This window comes from Suillus subaureus (genome assembly GCF_016647635.1).
Source record: "Suillus subaureus strain MN1 chromosome Unknown BJ212scaffold_2, whole genome shotgun sequence".
In the NCBI taxonomy this organism is placed as follows: domain Eukaryota; kingdom Fungi; phylum Basidiomycota; class Agaricomycetes; order Boletales; family Suillaceae; genus Suillus; species Suillus subaureus.
In genome coordinates this window covers 643,335-665,633 of record NW_024538558.1, presented here as the reverse complement: position 1 = coordinate 665,633, position 22,299 = coordinate 643,335, and the positions used below count along the sequence as shown (strand labels likewise).

The 22,299-nt window shown below is 48.4% G+C and overlaps 10 protein-coding genes across 10 annotated transcripts; 5 read left to right on the top strand and 5 right to left on the bottom strand.

Annotated features, from left to right (window-relative positions):
* The first annotated feature begins 479 nt into the window (after positions 1 to 479).
* Positions 480 to 2,375, top strand: BJ212DRAFT_1315112 (uncharacterized protein). The gene has a single exon (XM_041334144.1). The coding sequence runs from the start codon at positions 582 to 584 to the stop codon at positions 2,139 to 2,141; it is 1,560 nt and encodes a 519-aa protein (XP_041198862.1). The 5' UTR covers positions 480 to 581; the 3' UTR covers positions 2,142 to 2,375.
* Positions 2,376 to 2,678: 303 nt separating this feature from the next.
* Positions 2,679 to 4,883, bottom strand: BJ212DRAFT_1475006 (Alpha/Beta hydrolase protein; the record flags this gene model as incomplete). The annotated part of the gene is made up of 15 exons (XM_041339179.1): positions 2,679 to 2,753; positions 2,812 to 2,839; positions 2,901 to 3,028; positions 3,081 to 3,096; positions 3,156 to 3,175; positions 3,227 to 3,292; positions 3,349 to 3,543; positions 3,594 to 3,807; positions 3,863 to 4,000; positions 4,058 to 4,202; positions 4,257 to 4,276; positions 4,330 to 4,387; positions 4,436 to 4,482; positions 4,551 to 4,606; positions 4,656 to 4,883. 15 exons carry the CDS (start codon positions 4,881 to 4,883, stop codon positions 2,679 to 2,681), a joined length of 1,434 nt encoding a protein of 477 aa, XP_041198861.1.
* Positions 4,884 to 5,659: 776 nt separating this feature from the next.
* Positions 5,660 to 8,265, bottom strand: BJ212DRAFT_1315087 (Bromodomain-containing protein; the record flags this gene model as incomplete). Its single annotated transcript, XM_041334143.1, has 8 exons — positions 5,660 to 6,305; positions 6,355 to 6,486; positions 6,507 to 6,688; positions 6,746 to 6,833; positions 6,877 to 7,049; positions 7,106 to 7,225; positions 7,246 to 7,441; positions 7,489 to 8,265. The coding sequence occupies 8 exons, from the start codon at positions 8,263 to 8,265 to the stop codon at positions 5,976 to 5,978; spliced, it is 1,998 nt and encodes a 665-aa protein (XP_041198860.1). The 3' UTR covers positions 5,660 to 5,975.
* A 692-nt stretch (positions 8,266 to 8,957) lies between these two features.
* On the bottom strand, positions 8,958 to 11,435 carry BJ212DRAFT_1443697 (transcription factor; the record flags this gene model as incomplete). Its single annotated transcript, XM_041337869.1, has 11 exons — positions 8,958 to 9,031; positions 9,181 to 9,241; positions 9,402 to 10,000; positions 10,050 to 10,214; positions 10,273 to 10,397; positions 10,448 to 10,534; positions 10,569 to 10,643; positions 10,694 to 10,788; positions 10,841 to 11,094; positions 11,117 to 11,264; positions 11,322 to 11,435. The coding sequence occupies 11 exons, from the start codon at positions 11,433 to 11,435 to the stop codon at positions 8,958 to 8,960; spliced, it is 1,797 nt and encodes a 598-aa protein (XP_041198859.1).
* A 198-nt stretch (positions 11,436 to 11,633) lies between these two features.
* BJ212DRAFT_1475003 (uncharacterized protein) lies at positions 11,634 to 12,456 on the top strand (the record flags this gene model as incomplete). Its single annotated transcript, XM_041339178.1, has 2 exons — positions 11,634 to 12,313; positions 12,369 to 12,456. The coding sequence occupies 2 exons, from the start codon at positions 11,634 to 11,636 to the stop codon at positions 12,454 to 12,456; spliced, it is 768 nt and encodes a 255-aa protein (XP_041198858.1).
* A 473-nt stretch (positions 12,457 to 12,929) lies between these two features.
* BJ212DRAFT_1258603 (uncharacterized protein) lies at positions 12,930 to 13,666 on the bottom strand (the record flags this gene model as incomplete). Its single annotated transcript, XM_041329950.1, has 4 exons — positions 12,930 to 13,089; positions 13,207 to 13,301; positions 13,377 to 13,494; positions 13,557 to 13,666. 4 exons carry the CDS (start codon positions 13,664 to 13,666, stop codon positions 12,930 to 12,932), a joined length of 483 nt encoding a protein of 160 aa, XP_041198857.1.
* A 337-nt stretch (positions 13,667 to 14,003) lies between these two features.
* On the bottom strand, positions 14,004 to 14,655 carry BJ212DRAFT_1258600 (Rhodanese-like domain-containing protein; the record flags this gene model as incomplete). The annotated part of the gene is made up of 3 exons (XM_041329949.1): positions 14,004 to 14,076; positions 14,142 to 14,377; positions 14,428 to 14,655. 3 exons carry the CDS (start codon positions 14,653 to 14,655, stop codon positions 14,004 to 14,006), a joined length of 537 nt encoding a protein of 178 aa, XP_041198856.1.
* A 1,335-nt stretch (positions 14,656 to 15,990) lies between these two features.
* Positions 15,991 to 16,568, top strand: BJ212DRAFT_1229349 (Ctr copper transporter; the record flags this gene model as incomplete). Its single annotated transcript, XM_041329479.1, has 4 exons — positions 15,991 to 16,160; positions 16,238 to 16,250; positions 16,286 to 16,449; positions 16,499 to 16,568. Coding segments are annotated over 4 exons (417 nt in total), but the record flags the coding sequence as incomplete, so codon positions are not given.
* Positions 16,569 to 17,352: 784 nt separating this feature from the next.
* BJ212DRAFT_1315063 (uncharacterized protein) lies at positions 17,353 to 18,313 on the top strand. The gene is made up of 4 exons (XM_041334142.1): positions 17,353 to 17,544; positions 17,601 to 17,690; positions 17,746 to 17,969; positions 18,029 to 18,313. Exons 1-4 carry the CDS (start codon positions 17,424 to 17,426, stop codon positions 18,206 to 18,208), a joined length of 615 nt encoding a protein of 204 aa, XP_041198854.1. The 5' UTR covers positions 17,353 to 17,423; the 3' UTR covers positions 18,209 to 18,313.
* A 40-nt stretch (positions 18,314 to 18,353) lies between these two features.
* BJ212DRAFT_1315059 (uncharacterized protein) lies at positions 18,354 to 22,297 on the top strand. The gene is made up of 11 exons (XM_041334141.1): positions 18,354 to 18,710; positions 18,760 to 18,859; positions 18,920 to 19,167; positions 19,221 to 20,225; positions 20,277 to 20,374; positions 20,429 to 20,618; positions 20,672 to 21,060; positions 21,114 to 21,428; positions 21,457 to 21,532; positions 21,581 to 21,749; positions 21,799 to 22,297. The coding sequence occupies exons 1-11, from the start codon at positions 18,492 to 18,494 to the stop codon at positions 22,185 to 22,187; spliced, it is 3,198 nt and encodes a 1,065-aa protein (XP_041198853.1). The 5' UTR covers positions 18,354 to 18,491; the 3' UTR covers positions 22,188 to 22,297.
* Positions 22,298 to 22,299: the final 2 nt, after the last annotated feature.

Genomic DNA, 22,299 nt, shown 5'->3' with positions numbered 1-22,299 from the left:
TCATGACACATCCAATACAACTTGAGTTTTTACGTTCACTTTCAGCACCTACCATGTGAGAGTTCCAATTTCCGCTGCATGCATGTAAGCACGCTGGCTTACTAGAGTTCCCATAATCTACATAAATACTGTCCGCGATACTGAAACACAAGCTTTCAGTATCACTGCCTTTTGGCGTAACAGTTAAGCGGACGACAGCCTTGACTCAGTTACAATGCAGCCAACACTTTGCACTCCAACTATCTTTTGTTTCAATACAGCTCTTTATCTGCAAGGTACCATGCACACAGACTCGGATGCTATTTTCGCAGGACAAAATAGAGGAATATACTACATATCAATGCACCAAAGAAATCTTCCATGGTACTAGACCAGTATACACAGATCTAGACTTTCAAGACCAGCCGCACTGCGGCAATCACTTGTACTTACATAATCCTGTGACTTGAATCCAACTTAAAGATCGTGTTGATTTCAAGCTCAAATATTTTTATTCTGCTGCACTGATCAGTGCTCAACACAAGTTGACGCTTGAGACTATCATTTTTTGGGTCTCTTTGTTCTTTGATCTACCTGCAGGCATGGGAACTCGCGGGTACTACGTGCTCCGTTATCGGAACCTTTATTTCGCTCGATACCACCATCATGATAGCTATCCAGATGGGCTTGGTGTACAGGCACTTCAGTCTGTGCGGCACCCCAATGCTATCACGACCTATCGGCAGGAGTTGGGAGAAATCCTAGACGGTTTGGAAAGCCCTTCGCATTTTCCAGTATTGATAGAAGGTGGTGAAGATCTCTTGCCCCCCTCCAGGCTGCGGCCAGAAACTGACATCATGATCGAGTGGGTCTACGAAATCGATCTTGATTGCAGTATATTCCACATAAATGGGATGCCCTTTTTTTCCTTGGAATGCCTGCCAGACGATAGGGCTTTTATCCAATACATCTCCAAAGATCATTATGGCCACCTAGCTTGTGCATCACAATGCCCCCCTAAGCACAAGTACAAGAGGCCAACACCGCCAACTGTCGACAATTCTGACCTCGCGACGTACCAATCTTTGATGTGCACTGGGTCTCATGTGGCTTTGAGTAACCTGCTCGCCATTAATGACTTCCCGACTCCAGACGAGCATATTCGGGTCTCATTACTAGAGGTCATGGTTGGGCAGTGCATGATTGACCCAGTCATTGGCAAGGATATCTACGATATTGAGCTCGTATCTGATCACAATCAACTCACGGACGACCAATGGTCAATCGCTTTCTTCATGGCCAACATTGCATTTGTTCCTCCGATATTCGACAATATCATGCACGTTTGCCATCCCAAGCTGAGCCGAAAAGAGTTCACATGGGTTCGCGAAGACACTGTCGTTTGCATTGCATCACATCTAGACGATGAGCGATGCCTACAGGCCTCTGTGTCACGCCTGATCAATGCAATCATGGAGCAGACGGATAATCTTGGTGATTACTTTGGAATTGCATTTTCCGTCTACCATTGTGCACTCGTCAAAGTCGTCAAAGATGCACACACGATGACATTCAGCCATACAAGCGCCCTCCAGTTTTTACCATCATTCTACGCAGATTCACCTTCTACACCAGGGATCACTGCTCTCGCTCGTCTTGGCTTTCGCATCGACCCCGCACTCTTTGAGCGCTCGGTGGAAATTTGCCATTACAATCGTTTCATGACGGAGGAATCGTTATCTCAGGGAGGTGATGGCAGTGATGATGTGCCACCCAATATCACATGTCCACCACTGCCTCCTGAGCTTTGGAAAGAGATTGCCCTTCATCTCCATTCCTCTGAACTCATCCCCTTCGGGTTGGTCTCGAAACTATTCCGTGAAGTAGCCTCGATGATACTCCGCTATCCCCACCTCTGTGGATATCGCTTAGTCGCTGCTCCCAGAAGGAAACCAAGATATCTCCAGCATCAGCACCTCTCTCTGCATGGTGCATCTTTTTCTGCTGTGCGAGCCGGTATTCCTACTACTGTGCTTCTTGGATTGGAGTTTAGAGATAAACCATCGGAGAGTCTGGCCACTCCGCTCAGTGTTAGAGGTTCCTCGCTTTGGGTGCTTTTCCAGCCACTTCCTGAGGAGCTCGCTGGAGATGGAAACCCATAGCTCATGTGGTGACTAGAGACCCCCATGTGATGACCTGTCGCCTAATGTCTTCAATCCGGGAGCACACATGGGTTCCTTGACTCATATAGTTGATGTATCATACTAAGGCACCGCTACGAGTTAGACGATTGTCAAGTCAAGTTCGCAATGGCATTTCTTTTTTTACGTCACAAGACAAATGCGATTTGTGTAAAATGTGAACACTGGTGCGCTTGGCGAATACAAGTTTACTGGCCAGTTGACACGTCCGATAATCGTTGCAGTAACGTGTACCACTTGTATGCAGTACTCTGCATCTGGTGAGTGAGACCACGCTGCATGAATGATGTGGGCTTGAGTTCAGTGAGCAGCGAGACTCGAGCACAACTCCAGCAAGAGCAAGGTTGGATCAAGCGCCAGGATCCAATGGAACGACATATATACATTCTGATGAACATAGGTGGCATCCACATGACCAGACGCGGTGCCGAGGAACTGTAATTCAAAGATAGTGACTGAGAACACGTCAGCACAATGTGTGCTACTTGAGTTAACTCTTTAGACGGAATGAAGTTGTTCCTTCCGAATAACCTGCGAGAAAATCTCCAGTGCTGTTTGGGGCTGGAAAGCAGGCTGATAATAACACAAGTGGCATCAGCGGATATCGTCATTCTGAGACGAGTCAACTAACCAATAGGTGTCCAGCAGCATACACCCGTCTAAAAGACAAAGTAATGAGAGAAATATATCTTGAAAAGAAGTTAAAAGAAAACCGCTTACGCAAAGGAAAAGTTATCAACATTCTGCACGGCCGCAACAGGCGTGCCGTTGATCGTCATGTTGGTGAATGGGGTGTTATGGAGTGTCTCATTGCCATACCAATCCATTGCTAGGACTGATGCATGAACCTTTAAACGGTATAGTTCAGCGATGTTGGAAACAAAAGAGGTGTCAGCCTACCCCAAGCCAGTTGCAGCTAAAGCCATCGAGAAGCGTCAAGATCACACGAGATATTATTACAGCAAGAAATCGCACTTGATATCAGCGTCTCCAGCCTTCCCAGTAAATTAGGTATCAAACAATGAAGTAGACGCTGAGGCACGCACCCAAATCAAAATCTTCATCCCAGAGTTGGCCAAAGCCGAAAGCTGGGGCAGCCAAGTCCTAGCATCCTTTAACAGGATCGTACATTTAACACTCGAGGAAAAACAGTTAGAATGTTTTTTACATCGCCTGTCTTTGCAAACTGCTTCATGGGTGCGTTTGCGCATTCCTCATATTTGACCTCAGCACCAATCTTCTTCATGACATGCTTCTCGCGTAAATAATCCACATAATATTCAGGGAGGAATAAAGCAGATGAATTTTGACGTAAATCATTTTGGTCGTAGCCCTCTACAGCAGGGTAGTAAAGATTATCAATCTGAATGAGTTAGGCGACGCCCCTAGAGATACTACTTATATGTCACTCACGCAGTAATCATCAGCATCTTGGCAAATCTTGTTTGAGCTGGTGGAATTTCCAGCGGCGTAACAGGCTTTCTCTTGTGCTATGCAACCATTAGAACCATAAAGGGCATCTGACATGTTCTTGAGTACTTCATCTGGCTGGAGTTGTCCATAGCCTGGAGCATAGGTCGCAAAGTTCAGCCACGCGATCATCTGAGTGAGCGGATCAAACCATCCACTGTAAATGTTCATTCAACGCCTTTCAACGCGCATAAACCACGAAATCGACATACTTGTTGATCATCAGAGCGCTAACAAAAATCGGAACGACATCGATAGCTCCACCAGCAATTAAAGCGTTTTGCTCTTCGAAGTAGGTCACAAAACTGGGACCATAGTGACCGCCGTAGCTTTCTGCAGCAAAAATGAATCTGGGCACGACATAAGCAATCGTTCATGCAACCGAGTTAAGGAGCTAAACGACTGACTCTCGACTGGCATATTTCGAAAATAGCTGGCTTTCAAATAAAACCTGGAATGCAGTCCATACATAAGGTGCAGCGGCATCCGTGCTGTTTACTATATTAAAACCATAAGAGAATCCGGTCCCGATTGGCTGGTCGATGTAAATCACTGGGTGAGGAAGTCAACTCTTGCGATATAATTGGGAAATTACGTGCTACACACTATTACTAAGATTATTCCAGCTGAAGGTACCCGCGTCAGTTTAGCAATGAAAACGTCTATGATCCTGAGATACCTGTAGGAGTTAAGGGTGGTCGAATTACGGTCGGCATGCACTAAGCACGGCCCGTTCTCTGTGGAAAATGAGGAGCAGATTAAAAAGCAATATCAAATCAATCAACCTTGGAATAATCCGATTATAGAAGAACATCCAGGGCCGCCATTCAACCTGCGACAGCAGGTCAGAGGTGTGCCCAGACTCAGGTACTTAGGTGATCCAGCTTCCAGACAACCCACCATAGAGTGAATGGGGCTGTTTCAGGCGAGTTTCTAGACTCGAAGAACCAGAACCACTGTATTTGAAGTCAGTTTGTATCTAGAGCATGATGCACGGAGACATACCATAGACATGTTTGTCCCAACGTCAATGTAACCTGAAATTTGCGTAACATTTGGAGTCGTCTCGCAGATTCCTGAATTCTTGACATAGCGAATCCCAGATGCATTGGCCTTAAATTGAACATTGATGAGCCCTGCTTCTGTAGTGTCGAGATTAACAGAGACAGCACAAGTTATGCGCACACCGGCTAACAAGGCAATTCCAACTCGGACGAACGTCCTCAGAAACATGGCAGTGTGCGCTGGTAGAGGGGCCTAAAGTCAACAACTCCAGGTACTTATAGAGTAAAAGATACTCTGGAAAAGATATCAGGCGATCAAAAACAGGTGCCCGCATGGCGGCGGAAAAACGATGTATGCCTAAAATTCTGATGCCGTAGTACGTTAGCGCTTTAGCATCATTGACCCCGCGTGCTCCGAGTAAGTTGGAGAACATCCGGAAATGTCCACTCTGGATTCACGATGAACTTCTCCAGGGCCTGGCAGCTGGTTTAAGACACTGCTCGATGATCATTGAGCTTTGAACGTCGGATGCTGACCGCTGCTGATGGGCCAGATAACTACATTCCTGCCGCCCATCACATTCTCTTGCCCCGTTTCACCGTAGGTTGCACTGGCATTTCCAACACGGGGATGAGATAGAGCTCGCAAACGTTTGAAGCACTGGAAGTGCCGGTGCAACTGCAAACACTGGTATGGCTCTAAATGTGTGACAATAGGAAGAAGTTAGTTTGGAACTTTGACGGGAATGAAATCACCAGGTCGAACCTTCCATTCAGTGTTCTGCAACAGACATGTAAGCCACCTAGTACTAATTGCTTCGGCCAATTAGCTTGGTATCAGCAGCTGCAGGGTCCAAGCGAGTGCGTGGGCGAGCTCGAGAGAGGTCATTGAGATTGGCGGCCATTCACAGCGGTATCGAATGAGCTTCGGTCATCGGCGAAGGTTTCGAGCCTAGCCAGCAAAGCACTTCAGATCCGCCAAAGTCGGACGTCATCAATCAAACGAAGTCAAGGTATCGAATTCAAGGGTATCGAGCAGGCATGGTCTACAATTGTGACGACCATCAGTCACGACTAGAATTAACTAACTACATTGCTGTTCTTTAATTTTGGTGTTGTATGTATGTACGTTTGCTTGCGAGAGAGCGAGGAGATGAAGAGTAGCACAAGTTCTGGAGGTTATAAAGATCAAGAGGACAGTCGCAATTAAAGGAAAACAATAAGCGGGGGGGTGAAGAAAATCTACCAACAACCCGACGAAGTCGCGCAAGAAAATGTCGACCAGATACGATAAGCGACATCACAAGGCAAGGAAGACGAATTACTCCGACTCGCTGCCCGAGCTGTCGTCTGAAGAAGAGTCCGATGAATGATCGCTATCATGCTGATGAGCTATTGCAGGTGTAGCGTTGGGTGTGGCAAAGTTGTTATCATCGAAGAGCCGCATCCGTTCCTCCAACTTGCGGATCTTCTCAGCTTCAGCAGTCTCGTCCATGCTCTTCCGTTTAAGGCCACCAGTACCCGTGCCCTTGCCAGTCCGATTCCGTTTCTGCGTTGGCTGCCGCAGAGGCCGAAGCACAAAGTTGTACAACTTTGTGAGAACATGCGGTGGTAGTATGTCAATCTCAAGTTCAATCTCCTCGGTACTCTGCTTGAGTTGTTTATCAATATGACTAGTACATATATCCCAATCGACTTACATCACGAATTTCGGGAACGCCCTCATGAATGATTTGAATGACCTTCTCAAGTTTCACCCCATCGAGACTGGTAATGGCCTCACTCAAGTCCTTCTTCTGCTCGAAGGATAGCGCATCGTCCTCGGCCATAGGCTTCTTCGTCGTGGTCTTACGCTTGCTTCCGTTGGTCGCAGGTGCTGCTTCGGGGCGCGCGAAGTAGCGGCCTTTGAGGTGGAAGCAACAGGAGCCTTCTCTTTCTTCTCCTTTTTCTTCTTCTCCTTAGCTGGCTTGGCCTTCAGAGCCATGAGATTACCGCGCATCGACTCGATTTGAGCCTCCATATTGGCGATCCTGCCTGTGTATATAAGATACATTAGCGGATGAACATACTGGGTATGTGAGATCCACCCACGATTACGTTCTTCCTCCGACTCCTCATCCTCGTACTCCTCCTCTTCATCATCACTTGCATCCCGAAGGGGCGGCAGATTCTTCCACTTCTCAGTCAAACAACCGCTGCAATTCAATCCCTGCCTGATTGACAGGTGTCCCAGCGGGGTTGAACAAGAAACAGTTGCGAATCATGAGCTTAAAGTCATCAAAGAACTTTGAGGCATTGGGATACTCCCCGGCCTCAAGCTTCTTCCGCATGGTGGACATATCCATGGGCTTCTTGATGACTTTATAATATGTCGGAATATCAAGCTTTACAGCATCTGTAGGATTTCATGAGTAAACTCATCGCAAGGTACGAAATTGACTTTGGACATACCGACAGGCTCATAAAATGGAGCAGCGATTGTTTGATGTTGCTTTCGTTGAAGATCACTTAGGATCCTCCCGCAATATTTGAGCTGCTCTCCATGTGCCATCGTCCTTTGGTACCTTAACCCTGCGCATCTTTTTCGGCACAGTCGGCATATGGTAGGTCTTTCGGAGGAGGTGGATGAATTTCACGTTTCGGCCGTGCAGATGCCTGTTCGGCCTCGTTGCGTCGAATGACAGGAACCGAGGTTGAAGGACGACGAACAGGTGCTGTCGCGGCTTTCTTGGGGGGAGCTGGTGGAGGAGGAGGTGTGGCAACTTTCTTGACAACAGGAGGCTTCGGCTGTAATAATGAGTCGCGCACGCAGCATTCATTAAAAGGTGGCATACCTCGGCTGGAGGTGGAAGCTGCTTGATCTGCTTATCAAAGACAGCCTCGACGTGTTTGCCTGCCTGAGCAATCACATGGTCCGGGCCATTGAACGTGATGCAATTACTAAACACTAATCGCACGTCGGAGACGAACTCCTCAGCGCTGTAATAGCGTGGAATGTTGGGACTAGTCTCCGGCTTGGCGGGATTAGACGCCATGAGCTTGCGCTCAATGGTGCTGAAGTCCATCGGGGTCTTGATTATGCTCGGGTAATGAGGAATATTAAGAGCGACGGGGTCCACGGGATGCACAAACGCGGCAGCATCCTTAAGCTTCTTAAGCGAGCGTACCGTCGACAGACAAAATCTGTGTTGCACTGGGCTGAGGGTCGATATGCCGCTACCCGTAGGTATGGGCACTGGGATTGGACTTGACACAACAGTGTCACTATTTGTTTGCACAGAGGACGCTGTAATAGGAGGGGGAGAGCCAGTCTTCAGGGTCGAGGAAAAGAAAGGGATTAACACGCCTGTATGGTGCACAACGAGAACAATGCTTACATTGGCAATGGATGCTTGATCGGCGTCTGAATATTTACGCGCCCGCTTGGCTGGAGGTGGTCTGGCTTCATTATCATCATCGATGGGGTCAGAGCGCTGCTGAGGAGAATCGAAGTTGGAAGTAGCACGCGATGTTGGTGGGCCAGCAGAGTCCACATGAGCTGGTGGTGAATGACGTGGTGTGCCATTGGAGTGACCGTTCAGTAGTAGGGGGGGTCCGGTCCATGTGGACATCTCCATCGGCGTCAGTGGTGTGCACGCCGTTGACGCCATTAGTTGTCGGGACTTGATCCAAATCATCAACTATTGTCTCCTCTGCCATCTTTACATCATCCAACAACTGGCCTTCTATTGGTCTTGGTGTTCCGCTCGGGGGATGAATGGGGATGGAAGCTGTTCTGATAAGAACAAAGAAAACAAAGAATAGAAAAAGAACTAACCTGGATCAAGCGGAGTCGAAATTTCTACACAAGTTGAGAGCGTGTCGAGGATTTCAGACTTTAGAGAAGGATTATTAGAGTCTGAAATCATTCGGTCAAGTTTCAGGTCTACAGAATTTGTGTTACATTTTCAAGTCAGCTGGAGATAAGTAATTAAGTTAGGGATCGCGTGCACCATTGACAACATTGTCGCCGTTAACAGCGGTAGAAAGAATGGATTGTTGTTCGGTGTTGGTCGCGCTATGCTCTGTCGCGTTCATGGGTGGCGCGTGACTAATGTGTCACACAGCGTGACGTTTTCAGAGGAGAGGAGATTTTGGATTTGGGGGAATCGGAAGCCAGCCATTGGGTCTTTATAGGCGAACGGAATTAAGGTTTGACCTGCGCAGGGGCCACTAAAAATTACTCACACCTCATATCTCACGTAGAGCAAAAAAATTGAAACTAATTCCTGCTCTAATACCCACAACCTCATAAGTCTGGTGCTCAACCTTCCTCTTCTTCTTCCTCGTCCTCTGAAACGTTCGCAAATACGGGATTGGGCTGGTTTTGTCGCCATGCTGGTTAAATCCAAAGTAACGCCACGTCAGCCGGCCGATTAAAACAAATAACTCAAAACAATTATTTTCATACTCCGCTACGGCACCTCCCACTTGCCGCAACCCCTCCCCCTCCGCAGCCCAGGCTGCTATTGAAACATGCTGCTCACCTGAAGTCCATTGAGGGTCCTCGTCCGCCATCTTCGCATACTTGAGCAATGCCTCCCGTGGCTACAGTCGTCAAAGAAGTATGAAAGAAAGACATAGTTAGCCACCTTGGAAACCATCAAACAAAAGAAGATAGGAAGCACGTGATTATGACACCGCACTGGCGCACGAGAACATCTTGCTGCGAAGCGACGTAAAGAAAACCAAGAACGCAACTACTCACATCTTCGTCGCGTGTCGTATCCCGCACCAAATTCTGCACAACGTGCTGCGTCGCACTCGCACCAACCCGTCCTCCCCGACCCGGTCCTGTCACCGGCAACTCCGGCCTCCTGCTCTTCCTCGGGTCCATCCGGTCCTTTTCCCGCTTCCTTTTCATTCCCTTTACTAACCCCTCCCCATCTTTGAACATTGGCAAGGCATGCGGCGTCAAGATCGTTGGTGCAGCGAGTGCGTCCGACAAGTCCTCGATCGTCGGTCGCTTGGGGGCTCCCTTTGACAGTAACAGTTTCGCACCGTTCAACGACGTCTCCGGCGAATACAGTACTGCAATAGTGCCGTTGGCAAGACCTGTAATAATTTGATTTATCTTGGAATGCCAGACCACTTTGACTGGTGTCGTGTCCATGTCGATCTCCTTCACCATACTGAGACTCTCTCGGCGGAACAACGCTAGTTTGCCCCGGCCTCCCTTTGCGGATGCCCCTGTGCCTGTTAGGATATACTTTTCATCAGGGCTGAATACAGCATTCGTGCCAGGATACAACGTCGTAGCCCCCGAATGCGACGCGAGCGGTCGTTTAAACGCCCGTAAATCCCACACTGTGCCGAAGTCAGCTAAACATGTCAGCAAGCCTGCATTCGTACGTACGCTTAACGGTGTCGTCCCCTCCTCTCGTCAGTACTGTTCTCCCATCAACGGAGAAAACCAGAGATCCAACATCTGTGCCCTTCGTGTGTGCGCCCTCAATCGTCATGTTTGGCCTCACAAAATTTGATGATGCCTGCCACATATGCAGTGCGCCATCGAGGCAGGCTGAGAGCGATCAATGATTACTTCATCTCGCGATCAAAGCGGGTCTAAATGGACATACCGCCTCCAATCAGCGTTCCGTCGGTAGAGTAAGCGCACGTCGTCACTTTGGTCCGTGCACCACGTTCTTTTGATTTGACAACAATAACGGATTTCTGTTTCCGTTTGTTCTCGACATCCCATATTCTATTCCGTAATGTCAGAAGTTGTTCGTTGATAGCGGCGTGAGAGCTTGCCTAATAGTCGAGTCTGCCGAGCTAGTGATAAAATATTGCTTGTCCTTCGGATGCCACATGCAACTTGAAAGTTCCCCGACGTGTCCACTATAAAATATATGGCGTAAGCAAGTATACTCACGAGTGATATGGAACGGGGCGTACGCAGGTGTGCTTCATGTCTCTAATATACATATCACCCTTGACGAATGTTGCTCTGAGGTCATTCAAGCTATTCTGTTCTGCAACAAGATAGATTAAACTTACTTCTCCTCGCCCTCCCGATCAAACAGCTTGGCTTGAATTGTCCCTGAAATTACGAGGAACTGCTGGCCATCGTTAGAGTACTTAAGGTCGTTAACCTGTCTTCGAATGTCAAATATATCCTTCTCGTCGCAAAACCAACGCACATACATAGTAACTGCCTGCAGGCTCCCACGTCTTAAAGGACCTCGTTTGCGTCGTCATTCCACCAAAATCCCACAACTTACAATCATAGTCATGCGAACCACTCAACACACGTGCACCGCTCGGATCTACCGTAAGCGCGGAAATCACCTTGGTGTGCTCTTTGAGCGTTGCCTCGTGTGTGATCGGGAAATCGGGAGTTGATAGCGAAGGAGCGCTGGGGTCGTATTCTGGCTCGTCGTCAGTAGAGCCAGCATCATCTTCGTTGTCTTCGTCGCCTACGGCCATCAACATCCTGTTTGAAAAAGCCTGGTTGCGGAAGGGAAGGCCCGGGGTCGTCCGAGTCTTCGTCAGATTGAGAAGGTGCCCGAATAGACACTTTGAAAGGCCCTGATGCAGGAATCAAGGGCTTGGCCTCCACTTTGGGAGGCTGAGCGGATAAAACTGTATTAGAGGACAATGGCAACCGAAAAACGATGAGACTGACCACTAGCTCCTCACGTTTCGTTTTGTCGAATCTGTTGGGATCAAGCTCGCGCTTTTTGGCAGCCTTGCCAAATCCAACAATGCCCATCGCAGAAAATACGTCCATGTCGGCCATTGTGTTAGAGTTGACTGTTGGTGTCGATCTGTGGAAGTGGAAAGCTTGCAGCCACATTGCCACAACCTAAATTACCTACTCCCACAAATTCAGCCTAAAATGGAAACCCCGCCTAACTGCTGTCTTGAGGCTTTAAGAACGCTATATCTCAAGCTTGTCCTTCAACCATATTCTGACCTGCAGCCAGAATAACCCAATATGCTCAAACGACAGCGTCCTCCAACGCCCCCACCATCGCTGGACGAGGTTTCGTCGTTAACGCCATTTCCCGATCGACCTATCAGACCAATACCACACCGTGAAACTCCTCCAGACATGTTTTCACAGGAATCGCGTGCTAAAAGACGCAGAATACACCCTCCAGTGCTAGACGGTGCACAGAGAGGCTGGGGTAGACCACCTGCATTGTCAGTGCCTCACGCAGATGATAGCGATGGCGAAGAAGATTGGATAGATGAAGAGGATGACGCGGCAACTGGTTACTTCGCGGCGTCACCGGACTATACAGACTACAAGCGGGCCAATACTATGCTACACGAGATTCATGCTTTACACCAGCATAGGCTTATGTTTACCCAACCGGACTCACAACCACCGTCACATCTATATTTGCCTCTGCACGCAGGCTTCTCAGCCCCTCCACCGCTTATGGCCACTCATCCACATAATCTTTGGCATTCCACTCACGGTCTTCGCCATCCGCCTTCTATTTCATCCAATGGCAAATTATTTATACCAACACTGCCGGAACGCCCTTTGCCTGAGTTCTATTCCCATCTCCCACATGCGGCCCAAACTCCTACTGAATTAACTGCACACACCCCATTGGATTTTCACGAAGTCAAGTCCGTGCGAGAACGGTATGAGGATACCAATAAGTACGACTCGTGCCTTCTCTTCTTTTCATGTGGCGTTGCTAACTGAACCTAACAGACTGTTGGGTTCAGTATTCCTCTCGCGGAGACGGGAACTTCAAGACAGCCCTAATTCCAGTACTCCTGTCACAGAGCGAGGCCACTGACCAACACCGGAACTTACTATGAGATCGAGCCCTTAGATCAGGTGCTGTGGACATAGACCTACCATACACCCGTCGTGATCGGCACCTTCGATTCTATCATCGTTCAGTCCGCCACTACGGATGTCTTCTTCCGAATTACTGTCGCGTGCTCATCCTCACATCCTACTTTATTTGGCATGTTCGCATTCTTTCATCTATGAGCATTCTTGGGCACATTGGTTTTACACCACTATCACAAACTGTACTATCGTGCATCGCAATTAAACCACAGCTTGCAAAAGGCGGAGCAATTCATATCCGTTATATGTAGGCAACGAAGTATCAACGGAATCACACCGACAATCTATGGAAGCATCCGTAAGTGACATTCATAGATTTTTCTTTGTATTGGCAAAGGTGGAAAAAGTTCTACCCGTTATGCGTAGGCAATTAAGAGATCGTAATGGCAATCTATGCAACCATCCGCAACAAGTCTACTCCTGTATCTGCGCAGACACACCCACTAGATGCAGGGAGACTTTCGTCTGGAGCATATCCGTTATCTCCCCATCAAGCAGTTCGCCAAGTCCTATTCCATCTCGTGCATATTGCCAGTCGTCTGATTCCAGTACGTAATCATAGCGCTTGGGGCCACTAATAAATTCGCGTTTCATGAGTGGACGTTCATCGGCGAAATCAGACATGCGAAGTAAAAAAAGAAGTATGTCAGTGTGAGACTCATCATCAATCAGGCGGACGAATTCAACCTACCTGAGTGGGGAAGAGAGCCATATTTGCTTGTTCGGCGGTTGCTTATTGATCACGTATGTCCCATGGGTGCCTAAGTTGAGCGTCAGGACGCCGCTCTGCGGAAGAAGCAAAATAGTGAGTCAAGGGCACGACTACGGGGCCAAGATTCTAGTATTTTCGAGCATGCTTACATGATAGTCTACTTCATACGCGTCATTCCCTACTGTGTCCAGCAAATCCTCGAGCCGTTCGAGTAAAGTTGTCATGGTCGCGTCGGAAAGTGCGTGATACCGCTCTATAGATAGGTCACTGCATGCAGTATTGGAAAACAATTTGCCACCTTGAGTAGGATGGGGAAAGTAAGAGCGGACCTGACATTGACCATGGGGGCAGGTGTGCTCAAGGTCCGTCTGCACACGTAAAGGTGCGTCGCTAGCGGAGCCCGCGTTGTCAGTGGGACATGTCTTATTATCGATGACATTCTATTTGCAGCTGCATTCTGCCAATGTAAGCTCATGCTTTTTGGAATGCGTTGAAGCAGGTTGCGGGGAAGCATCATGAAGCAGCACGGACTAGCCGTGAGAACGACTTCGATTAAGAAACCTCGAGGTTGGATCACGAGACAACCACGGGCAATACGAGACTATGAGTGAAAAATGAAGTGTTCGAACTTCTTGAAACGTCGACCACGCTCTCGAAATTCATGCAGGGTTGAAAATTAGAAGGGTCATTTTAAACTCATTTCATCCACTATGAAGAAAAAATATTCTCGAGGGCTGTATTATGCATGTTGCATTATTAAAATGCGGGGAAGTCCATCAAGCAGTAGACCCCTTGCCTCCTCCTTCTCGTGACGTCCACTCTAGCCACGACCCTTCATAGTTAAAAATGCTAAAGAAACATGAGTGCACGTTGTATCAAAGCACAGTAGAGATGGCCAGTCTGCGATCACTTACTTCTCGTATCCATTCCTCCGTGCAATATCGCATGCACTAGCACTCCTCATTCCACTACGGCAGTAAAACACGACTTCTTGTTGCTTTCCTGGCTTCTCGAAACCATGCTGCGCCTTGAAGGCTTGGGGCGTAAGGTGGAACGAATTGGCAAGTACCGAGAGTGGTAGATTCACAGAGGATGGAATAGAGCCCTGCATAACCTCGTCGGGCTCACGCACGTCAATCAGGTAGGCGTCCTAGGTGGTAAAGTGGGTAGGCACAGGCACAACGTGAGAGCGCGACGTACTGCACTGGGACTGAGGGTCTTTGGTTTTACTTGCTCGTATGTGAGCACAGGCCCTTGCCAATCCTTCTGGAGTTTGTCCTTGGCCTTGCGAGCAGCTTTCAGAGTGTCATCAGCTTTGCTCGACTCATACCGTGCGAAAACCTGATGGGTTGGTCTCGCGACTTGACGTGCAAGTAGCGTAGGGCGTGCTGAACAGCGGGTGGTGTTGAAAAGTGCAGTTCGCAGCATCCTTGAGCTTGATTCCTATAGGGTGCAAGTAATATCAATGAGTTGTTAAAACATAATGTCTATCATCCACGAACAGAGGCTCCGTAAGCCATTGCGTGATCCGAATGGCCGACTATTCACGTGATCGATACGCTCTTTTTGCTATTGGTTGTCGCAGAAATGCCGCAGTCTTTCCGTTCCCTCCCCTGCCAGCACTTTATCCTTCATCTTTCATCTTGCCTTCATCGCTCATGCCTATCTGTGCGTCAGGGGCTTCAGCATTTCACCTCGGTGCTACAAATATTTTATTTCAGCAGTTTTAGACGTCTTTAGGAGCGGTTACCGAACGGTTCTCAAAGTAACAAGCATTGTGTGTGTTTTTTCCCCTTGACACCTCGCAGTACAAGTGGGAGTGTTATCCTCAACAAGCTTGTACTGTGACGTGCCATTGCCTCACAACTCATTCTATCGGTCATCTCGCGGGCTCCATGTTTTCTGGGACTTGACATCTTTTCCGGTTGCATTCCTCGTCCCCTCGTCTCCGTGGTCTAGGTCGCCCGCAAAAGGATTTACATGCGTGTTGTCATCTCTTTCGATATTCCTCCTGGGGTTCTGCCAGGGTTTTGCTCACTACATTGTACCAGGTTCTTCAAATCGTGTGAGAATATGTTTCCATTCTCAGCGACCAGCGCTCATCGTTGATAGCTCTTTCAAGCAGTGATGGACAACGTCAATCACCAATCGGGTCTTTATGTCCTACGCATATCCTGATGTGCATCGCTGTTCGGCCGAAATTGTACCGATCCGGCGAACCATGCATGGTCCAGTTCACGTCAGCTCACCTATTTCCCCGAGTACGTTCCACGCGGTAATAAATTGGCCGTGACATGCGAGCGTTATTCTCCGAATCTGGTTGACGCGGCACTGTCCTCAATTGATCTTATATATTACCTGTCCGACCACTGATGGAAAATGGTGATCTGTCGTAGTTTCGATAACGGTTCTGTGACGGCCTCTCCCAAGGAATTTCTTTTGAACGGCTGATTCAGCTATGGCACCTTGCAAGAAACATCGAATCTCAATAACTTCACAGGATAACACGCTATTCAGCGCTCAGCTTCCGGAATTCATGATAAACATTGAAGCAACGCAATCTTGTGACAGATATCGGGTTACCCTGAACCAAGGGTTGCCTGATATAACCAAATTTCGGCAATACGCGAGGACCTGTCTTTTTAGTCTTGCGATACCTCTTCGCTTCCCATCTTCTGGATACGGTCACCTTGAGCTCTTGAATTCGCCATGGATATGAACTCTACTACTACTACTACTACTACTACTACGGCGATGACTATGATGACGCCCTGGCTACATTTCAGTGGTGGAGACTACTTGATTTTCAAGACTTGGATGCCTGAGTCGAAAGGTGCAATCGCCGGCGCTTGCATTGCGCTAGTCGCATTTTGTATTCTTGAACGTTGGATTGCGGCGCTCCGGCGTCAAATGGAGATTAAATGGGGGTCAGGGTTAGCTATGCTTAAACATACCGCATGATTAATGCTGATTCGCTTTGGTTAGGGCGCTTGTGCTAATTCGAAAGCAGCATAATTCGTATGGTGTCGACGATAAGCCCAAAGACCCCTCTGATAAGATAGATGGGATTGAGGAAGGTTGTTCCTCTCTTCCAACCACCCCAGTGACAGTCCCCAGTCGCCCGAGGCTTGTACCTCCCTTCATTCTCATGCACGATATCACACGGGGGATATTCCAGGCTGTTCAATCACTCTTTTCGTACGTCTTGATGCTGGCCGTCATGTAAGTCGCAACGCATAAAATCCTAAGGAGTTCAACTTAGCAAAAATAGGACATTCAATGCCTCGTATATTATATCCATCATTTTGGGTCTTGCCTTAGGCGAAGTTCTGTTCGGGCGAATTGGTCGCTTGAATGGAGGTCCAGTTTAAATGTGGTGAAGTCTACCTGACCAACACTCTGCTTTTGATGACTTTCTTGCTGTGTCCTTGCTATCAATCGCTTTCGTGTGGGTAGTTTGATGGTTGCAATTATATATGAATATTTGCACACGCATTCTTGTAATCTGATAGTCAACTATGCAATCCATATAGTACTCTTACAGTGGGCACGTGTTCCATGTTCCAAGGCAACTTATGATCCTACGTGATCATGCGATTTGTCGCGCATCGCACAGTCGGACTTCCAGTGGAATGGTATGATTAAAGTCCGAATCAACCACCACCATATCATGGGCTGCGATGGGTCGCATCAGGCTACCGGTTTGGCTTGACTTGCTCTGTTCACGTACTTTCTGAATCCAGCTTCGTCTATCGTAAATATATTGAGGTCAGACAAACAATGGCTGGGACCAAACGTTAGCTTGGTTCGAACGCTGGCAAGATATGTGGGCTGATTGAATGACCATTTTATGAATGTTGAAGCTGGCAGTGGGTATTTAATTATATACTAAAGAACATTGTGATGTGATTGTATTAAATCCTGGGGGTACCGGTGGAGGGTGAGCGGACCGTATGATGAAGAAAACCGAGAGGAAAAATATTACGAGCTGGACGTGTGGTGCCGATTCTTTCCGAGCGTTCAGGAACAGGTGCCTTTCACGGTTCACCTGAAGGACCCAAGCACCGGTCTGCAAACAAGAGCAAAGAAGTGTGAAAAACTTTTTCGTAAGGCTTAAATATGAAGGAGCAGACTGAGCAGACTGGAAGCAGGCCTTGAATTATTTCTTGAGTCTGGTTTATCCCATCGTTGTCAGAATGATCTTCCCCTCCATCTCTGTCGCTGTTGTCCTTTCTGCAGCTGTACAAGCTCACTTCCAGATGCAATACCCTATTCCAAGAGGTCCTTTCGTCGAAGACTCTGAACCGTTGTTCTGCGGTGAGCGCAAAATAGTCTGGGCGTCTGTGTACATGCCCTCATCTGATTTTATGTAGACGGTTATACCAACGCCGTGAATAACCGTACCATATTTCCCCTTAGTAACGGGATCATTAACATGAACAGCGAACATCCGTTGTGGACAGGTGGGTCAAAGGGGGCTGCTCTTTTCTCGCAGAAGCTGATGATTTAAAAATACAGCGGAGGTCATTGTCTCGACATATCAAAACCCGGATAATTTTAGCGAATTTAATTCTAGCTCTGGTTATCAGACTGTAGTTCCATTCTTCCAGCAAAGCGGGGAGGGGCTGTACTGTTTTCCTATTGATCTCGCTGCTGCTGCAGTAAATGTGTCCGGTATTCAAGACGGTGCGAATGTTACTATTCAGGTTCTCTTTAATGGCGGCGACGGTAGTCTCTACCAGGTAGGCAGTCTTCTTCTGTTTTTTTTTGATTATGATTATTGAAATGAACATTGCGACAGTGTGCGGACTTGACTTTATCTGCTAACATGACGGCTCCGCCGGCCAACGCCTCGTCCGGCTGCAAGAACGTATCTGCTACGACTAGTAGTGGTGCTGGTAAAGGGGTAGTAGAAGTTGGATCAAGAATTATCGCTGCAGGAGTGCTTAGCATGGCGATGATGCTACTTTCCGCCCTGTAAAAGTGTAGCAAACGGTATCTTGAGGCAATAACTGCTATGTACTTCAGTATTACTTTTATCAAATTTATGTATCCGTCAAATGAACTTGCCCATGCTCAATGACCCACTTAATTTCATTGGATTGACTCATGACGCATAATTGCGGCCAGATCTCGTAACCTCTCACTTCTGCTTATGTAATACAATTCGGATGACTAAGCTACGTCCACTGAAAGATGTGTTTTGAGCGGAACTCCAGCAAACCTGGACCAGCAACTTCCCTCTTGCTTCTTACCACAACATCATGTCAGGTCTGGATGATGACTACGACATACAGGATCCAATTCAACAGGAAAACGAAGAGGAGGACAACGAGCAGCAGTCACAACCAAGGGCGAGCGGGAAGTCTCGAGGATCTATTTATGACGCATTAGATGGCGAGGACGAAGAAGAGGAAGAAGAGGATGATGAGGATGAGGAAGACGAGGAACCTGGAAGGGACCGTGGGCGAAAGCGCGCAAAGGTCCGTGCCCTTGCTGACCTGCACCACTATGTGTATTAATATACTGCAGCACCGGCACAGACGCAATGCTGTGAATCGTTTCCTTGATGTTGAGGCCGAGGTCGATACCGAGGAGGAGGAAGAGGAGGAGGAAGATGAGGCAGGGGGAGGTATGATTCCTTCTGCTAGCTCGTTCATCTCCAATACTCACAAACATTTCATCATATTAGACGAGTTTATTGCTGATATTGGGCCAGAGGGTGATGAAGACGACGTGAATAGACGCGCAGCAGTCAATGCGCGGCTGGACAGGCGAGAAAGGGAGCTGAACGATCAAGATTTGGCCAAAATTGCCCAGAATCTTCACGAGCGTTATGGTCGGGCAGCAGTGCGGTACACGGGAGACATGAATGAAGTACCGCAGCGCCTGCTTATGCCATCCGTGCATGACGCAAGCTTATGGCAAGTTCGGGTCAAGGTGAGCTTCTCAAAGATTCTTCCTGATCAACTGAAGCTTGAATTATGTGGTAGCCCGGTCGTGAACGCGATATCGTCTTCAGTCTCATGAGGAAAGCAATCGATCTCGAGTACACCGCTCAGCCTCTCTCGATCCTATCTGCATTCCAACGCGACTCGCTTCCCGGTATGGTATACGTCGAAGCACGGAGTGCCCAGCAGGTCAACCAGGCTTGCAAGGGTCTTGTCGGCGTGTACCCGAGCCGTGGCATTGTACTGGTTCCCATCGAGGAAATGGCTAGCTTACTGCAAATAAAGAAGCAAGACCTTACCGTGACACCCGGAAGCTGGGTGCGCATCAAGCGTGGCAAGTACCAAGGTGATCTTGCACAGGTCATGGACATCACAGAAAACGGAGAGGACGTTGGACTTAAATTCATTCCGCGTATCGACCTGAACCCACGGGACGATGCCAACGTTGATGGTCGGAAGCGCAAGAAGGCTGGTACTGGGTTGACGACAATGCGACCGCCACAGCGGTTCTTCAACTACGAGGAGGTCGTTAAGGTACATGGGCGTAAGCAGGTCTCAAAGCGGAACCAGGTTTACGTCTTCCAGAATGACACGTACAAAGACGGGTTCATCGAAAAGGACTTCAAGCTTAATGCTCTGCAGCTAGACAACGTCAACCCGACACTGGACGAGATTACGAAGTTTAGCCGAGGGCAGGATGGTGCCGACAATGAAAATCCGGTGGATCTGTCGATCATTGCGGAAGCGTCGCGGAAAGCTGCCATTGCTGTGCTGCAGCCCGGTGATCACGTCGAGGTATTCGAGGGCGAGCAGTCTGGTGTCTACGGTGTCGTCGATTCGATCAATCAAGATGTCGTGACCGTTACAGCTATTGGCGTTGATATCGATGGTCAGAAGGTGGATGTTCCTGCGCGCAGCGTGCGGAAACGCTTCAAGCCAGGTGACCATGTCAAGGTAATGACTGGTCAGAATGCAGATGAGACGGGTCTTGTCATCTCGGTAACAGACAATGTGGTGACTTTCCTATCAGATATGTCAATGCAGGAGGTAAGCAGAGCTTCGTTGACTGCTATTTGATTGATATTAATATCCTCGCAGGTTTCCGTGTTCTCTAAAGATCTGCGTGAGGCCGCCGAAGTTGGTTCTGGAACCAACGTTGTTGGCAATTATGAACTGCACGACTTGGTTCAGCTCGAGTAAGCCGATCACCCAGCATCTTTGCATGTATTTATCTGATTATTGGTATACAGCTTGCAGACTGTCGGTGTCATTTTCAAAACCGAGCGAGACTCCTTCCGTGTTCTTGACCAGAATGGTCAAGTACGATTGGTGCAACCTCACCAAATCTCGATGCGGCGGAACTCTGACCGTGCCATTGCTACGGACTCTGAAGGTCACGAGCTCCGTGTACAAGACAACGTAAAGGAGATTGAAGGAGAGGTCAGTCCTTCCTTGTAGCCTCTAATAATCCCACAGTTTAAATGCTTTTGCAGGCTCGCAAAGGCCGAGTGTTACACATTCACCAGTCATTCTTTGCCTTCCTACATAACAGGGACATCCTTGAAAATGGTGGTGTATTCGTAACCCGGTGTCGCTCCCTAGCATCGCTCGCTCCAAAGGGCAACCTCGTCAAGCCAGGAATGGATTTAGGCAAGATGAATCCCACCGCTGCTGGCGGCGCTCAGGGTGGCATGGTTGGCTCTGGTGCAATGGGGCGCGGACCACGAGATCGTGACATTGGTGCAGTCATAACGGTCGTCAAAGGCAATCACAAGGGGTACAACGGTATCATCAAAGACATCAATGGTACCCTGGCGCGCGTTGAGCTAAATACTGGTAATAAAGTTATTACCATTGAAAAGCAAAAGTTGTATCGGAGACTGTGAGACATTTGCTGTTTGTGTTGGTATTTCCCCTGCTTACCTCTAATTATAGTCCGGATGGCAAACTGCAGCCACTTAATGCACCCTACCATCAACAAGGCCAACAACGAAATATGGGTCCCCCAGCCGGAGTCCCCAGTCGGACCCCGAATCCATATACTGCTAGCCGTACCCCTGGTTGGGGTGGCGGTCGGACTCCGAACCCATTTGCCAGTGGGGATGGCAAGACACCTGCATGGAACGCCTCATCACGAACGCCAAATCCATACGTTGCTGATGGTAGCAAAACCCCCGCATGGAATGCCTCGTCACGGACGCCGAATCCGTATGCTGGTGGTGATGGTGGTAAAACTCCCGCGTGGAATGCGTCAGTCGCGGACACCAAATCCCTATAGTGAGCCATCGTGGGGATCAGGCGGTTGGGGTAGTGCATCGCCTGCACGTCCAGCGGACTCGAGCTGGTCGTCTTGGGTGAGTTCCTTTTGAGTTTAATCTGATTAAGGACTCATGAGCAATCAGAACGCACCAACACCAGCTGCTGCGGCAACTCCTGGTTTCTTATCTGCACCAACCCCTGCTGCATATACAGGCGCACCTACACCAGCAGGCATTATGAATGACCCTGGTTCAATGTCTGCACCTACACCAGGTGTTTCGGGTAACGAAGATGACCATGACTCGGACTTCGGTACGCACAATCAAAACAACTGAATGCCTTCTATTTACACAAGAGACAGGTTTGGTGCTACGTGACCCTTTGATCGCGAACAAAAAGGTGGTGGTGGAGATTCGAGGCTCGGCGGATGCAGGATGGCTCGACGGCGATTTGGAGTTCAAGAAGGGATATGTCTCCTCAGCCTTCGCTTCCTTATCTGAGATCACAGCACTGTTCCACCCTCTGGATTCGCCAGGGGACCCTCCAGTTCACGTACCGACAATCTATCTTCAGCCTATCCAGCCAGAGGAGGTAGAAGATCATGCTCTCGTTTTGCGCGGAATTCACAGAGGCAAGCATGTTGTCTTAAGAGAGAGTGCAGGACATGGAGTTTGGAAGGTGTCGCAGTTTCAGGACCCGGAGGCATTCACAATTGACGAGGAGAAATTGGTGAAGCTCTACCATGTTTGATTGAGGGTTGGTCTCTGTTGTTTTTACTCTAGTTGTTTTGCTGTTACACTAGTTTCATCTTGTATAAATCCCATTTTTGTCGCAGACAATAAAAATGAACTGTGATCTCATG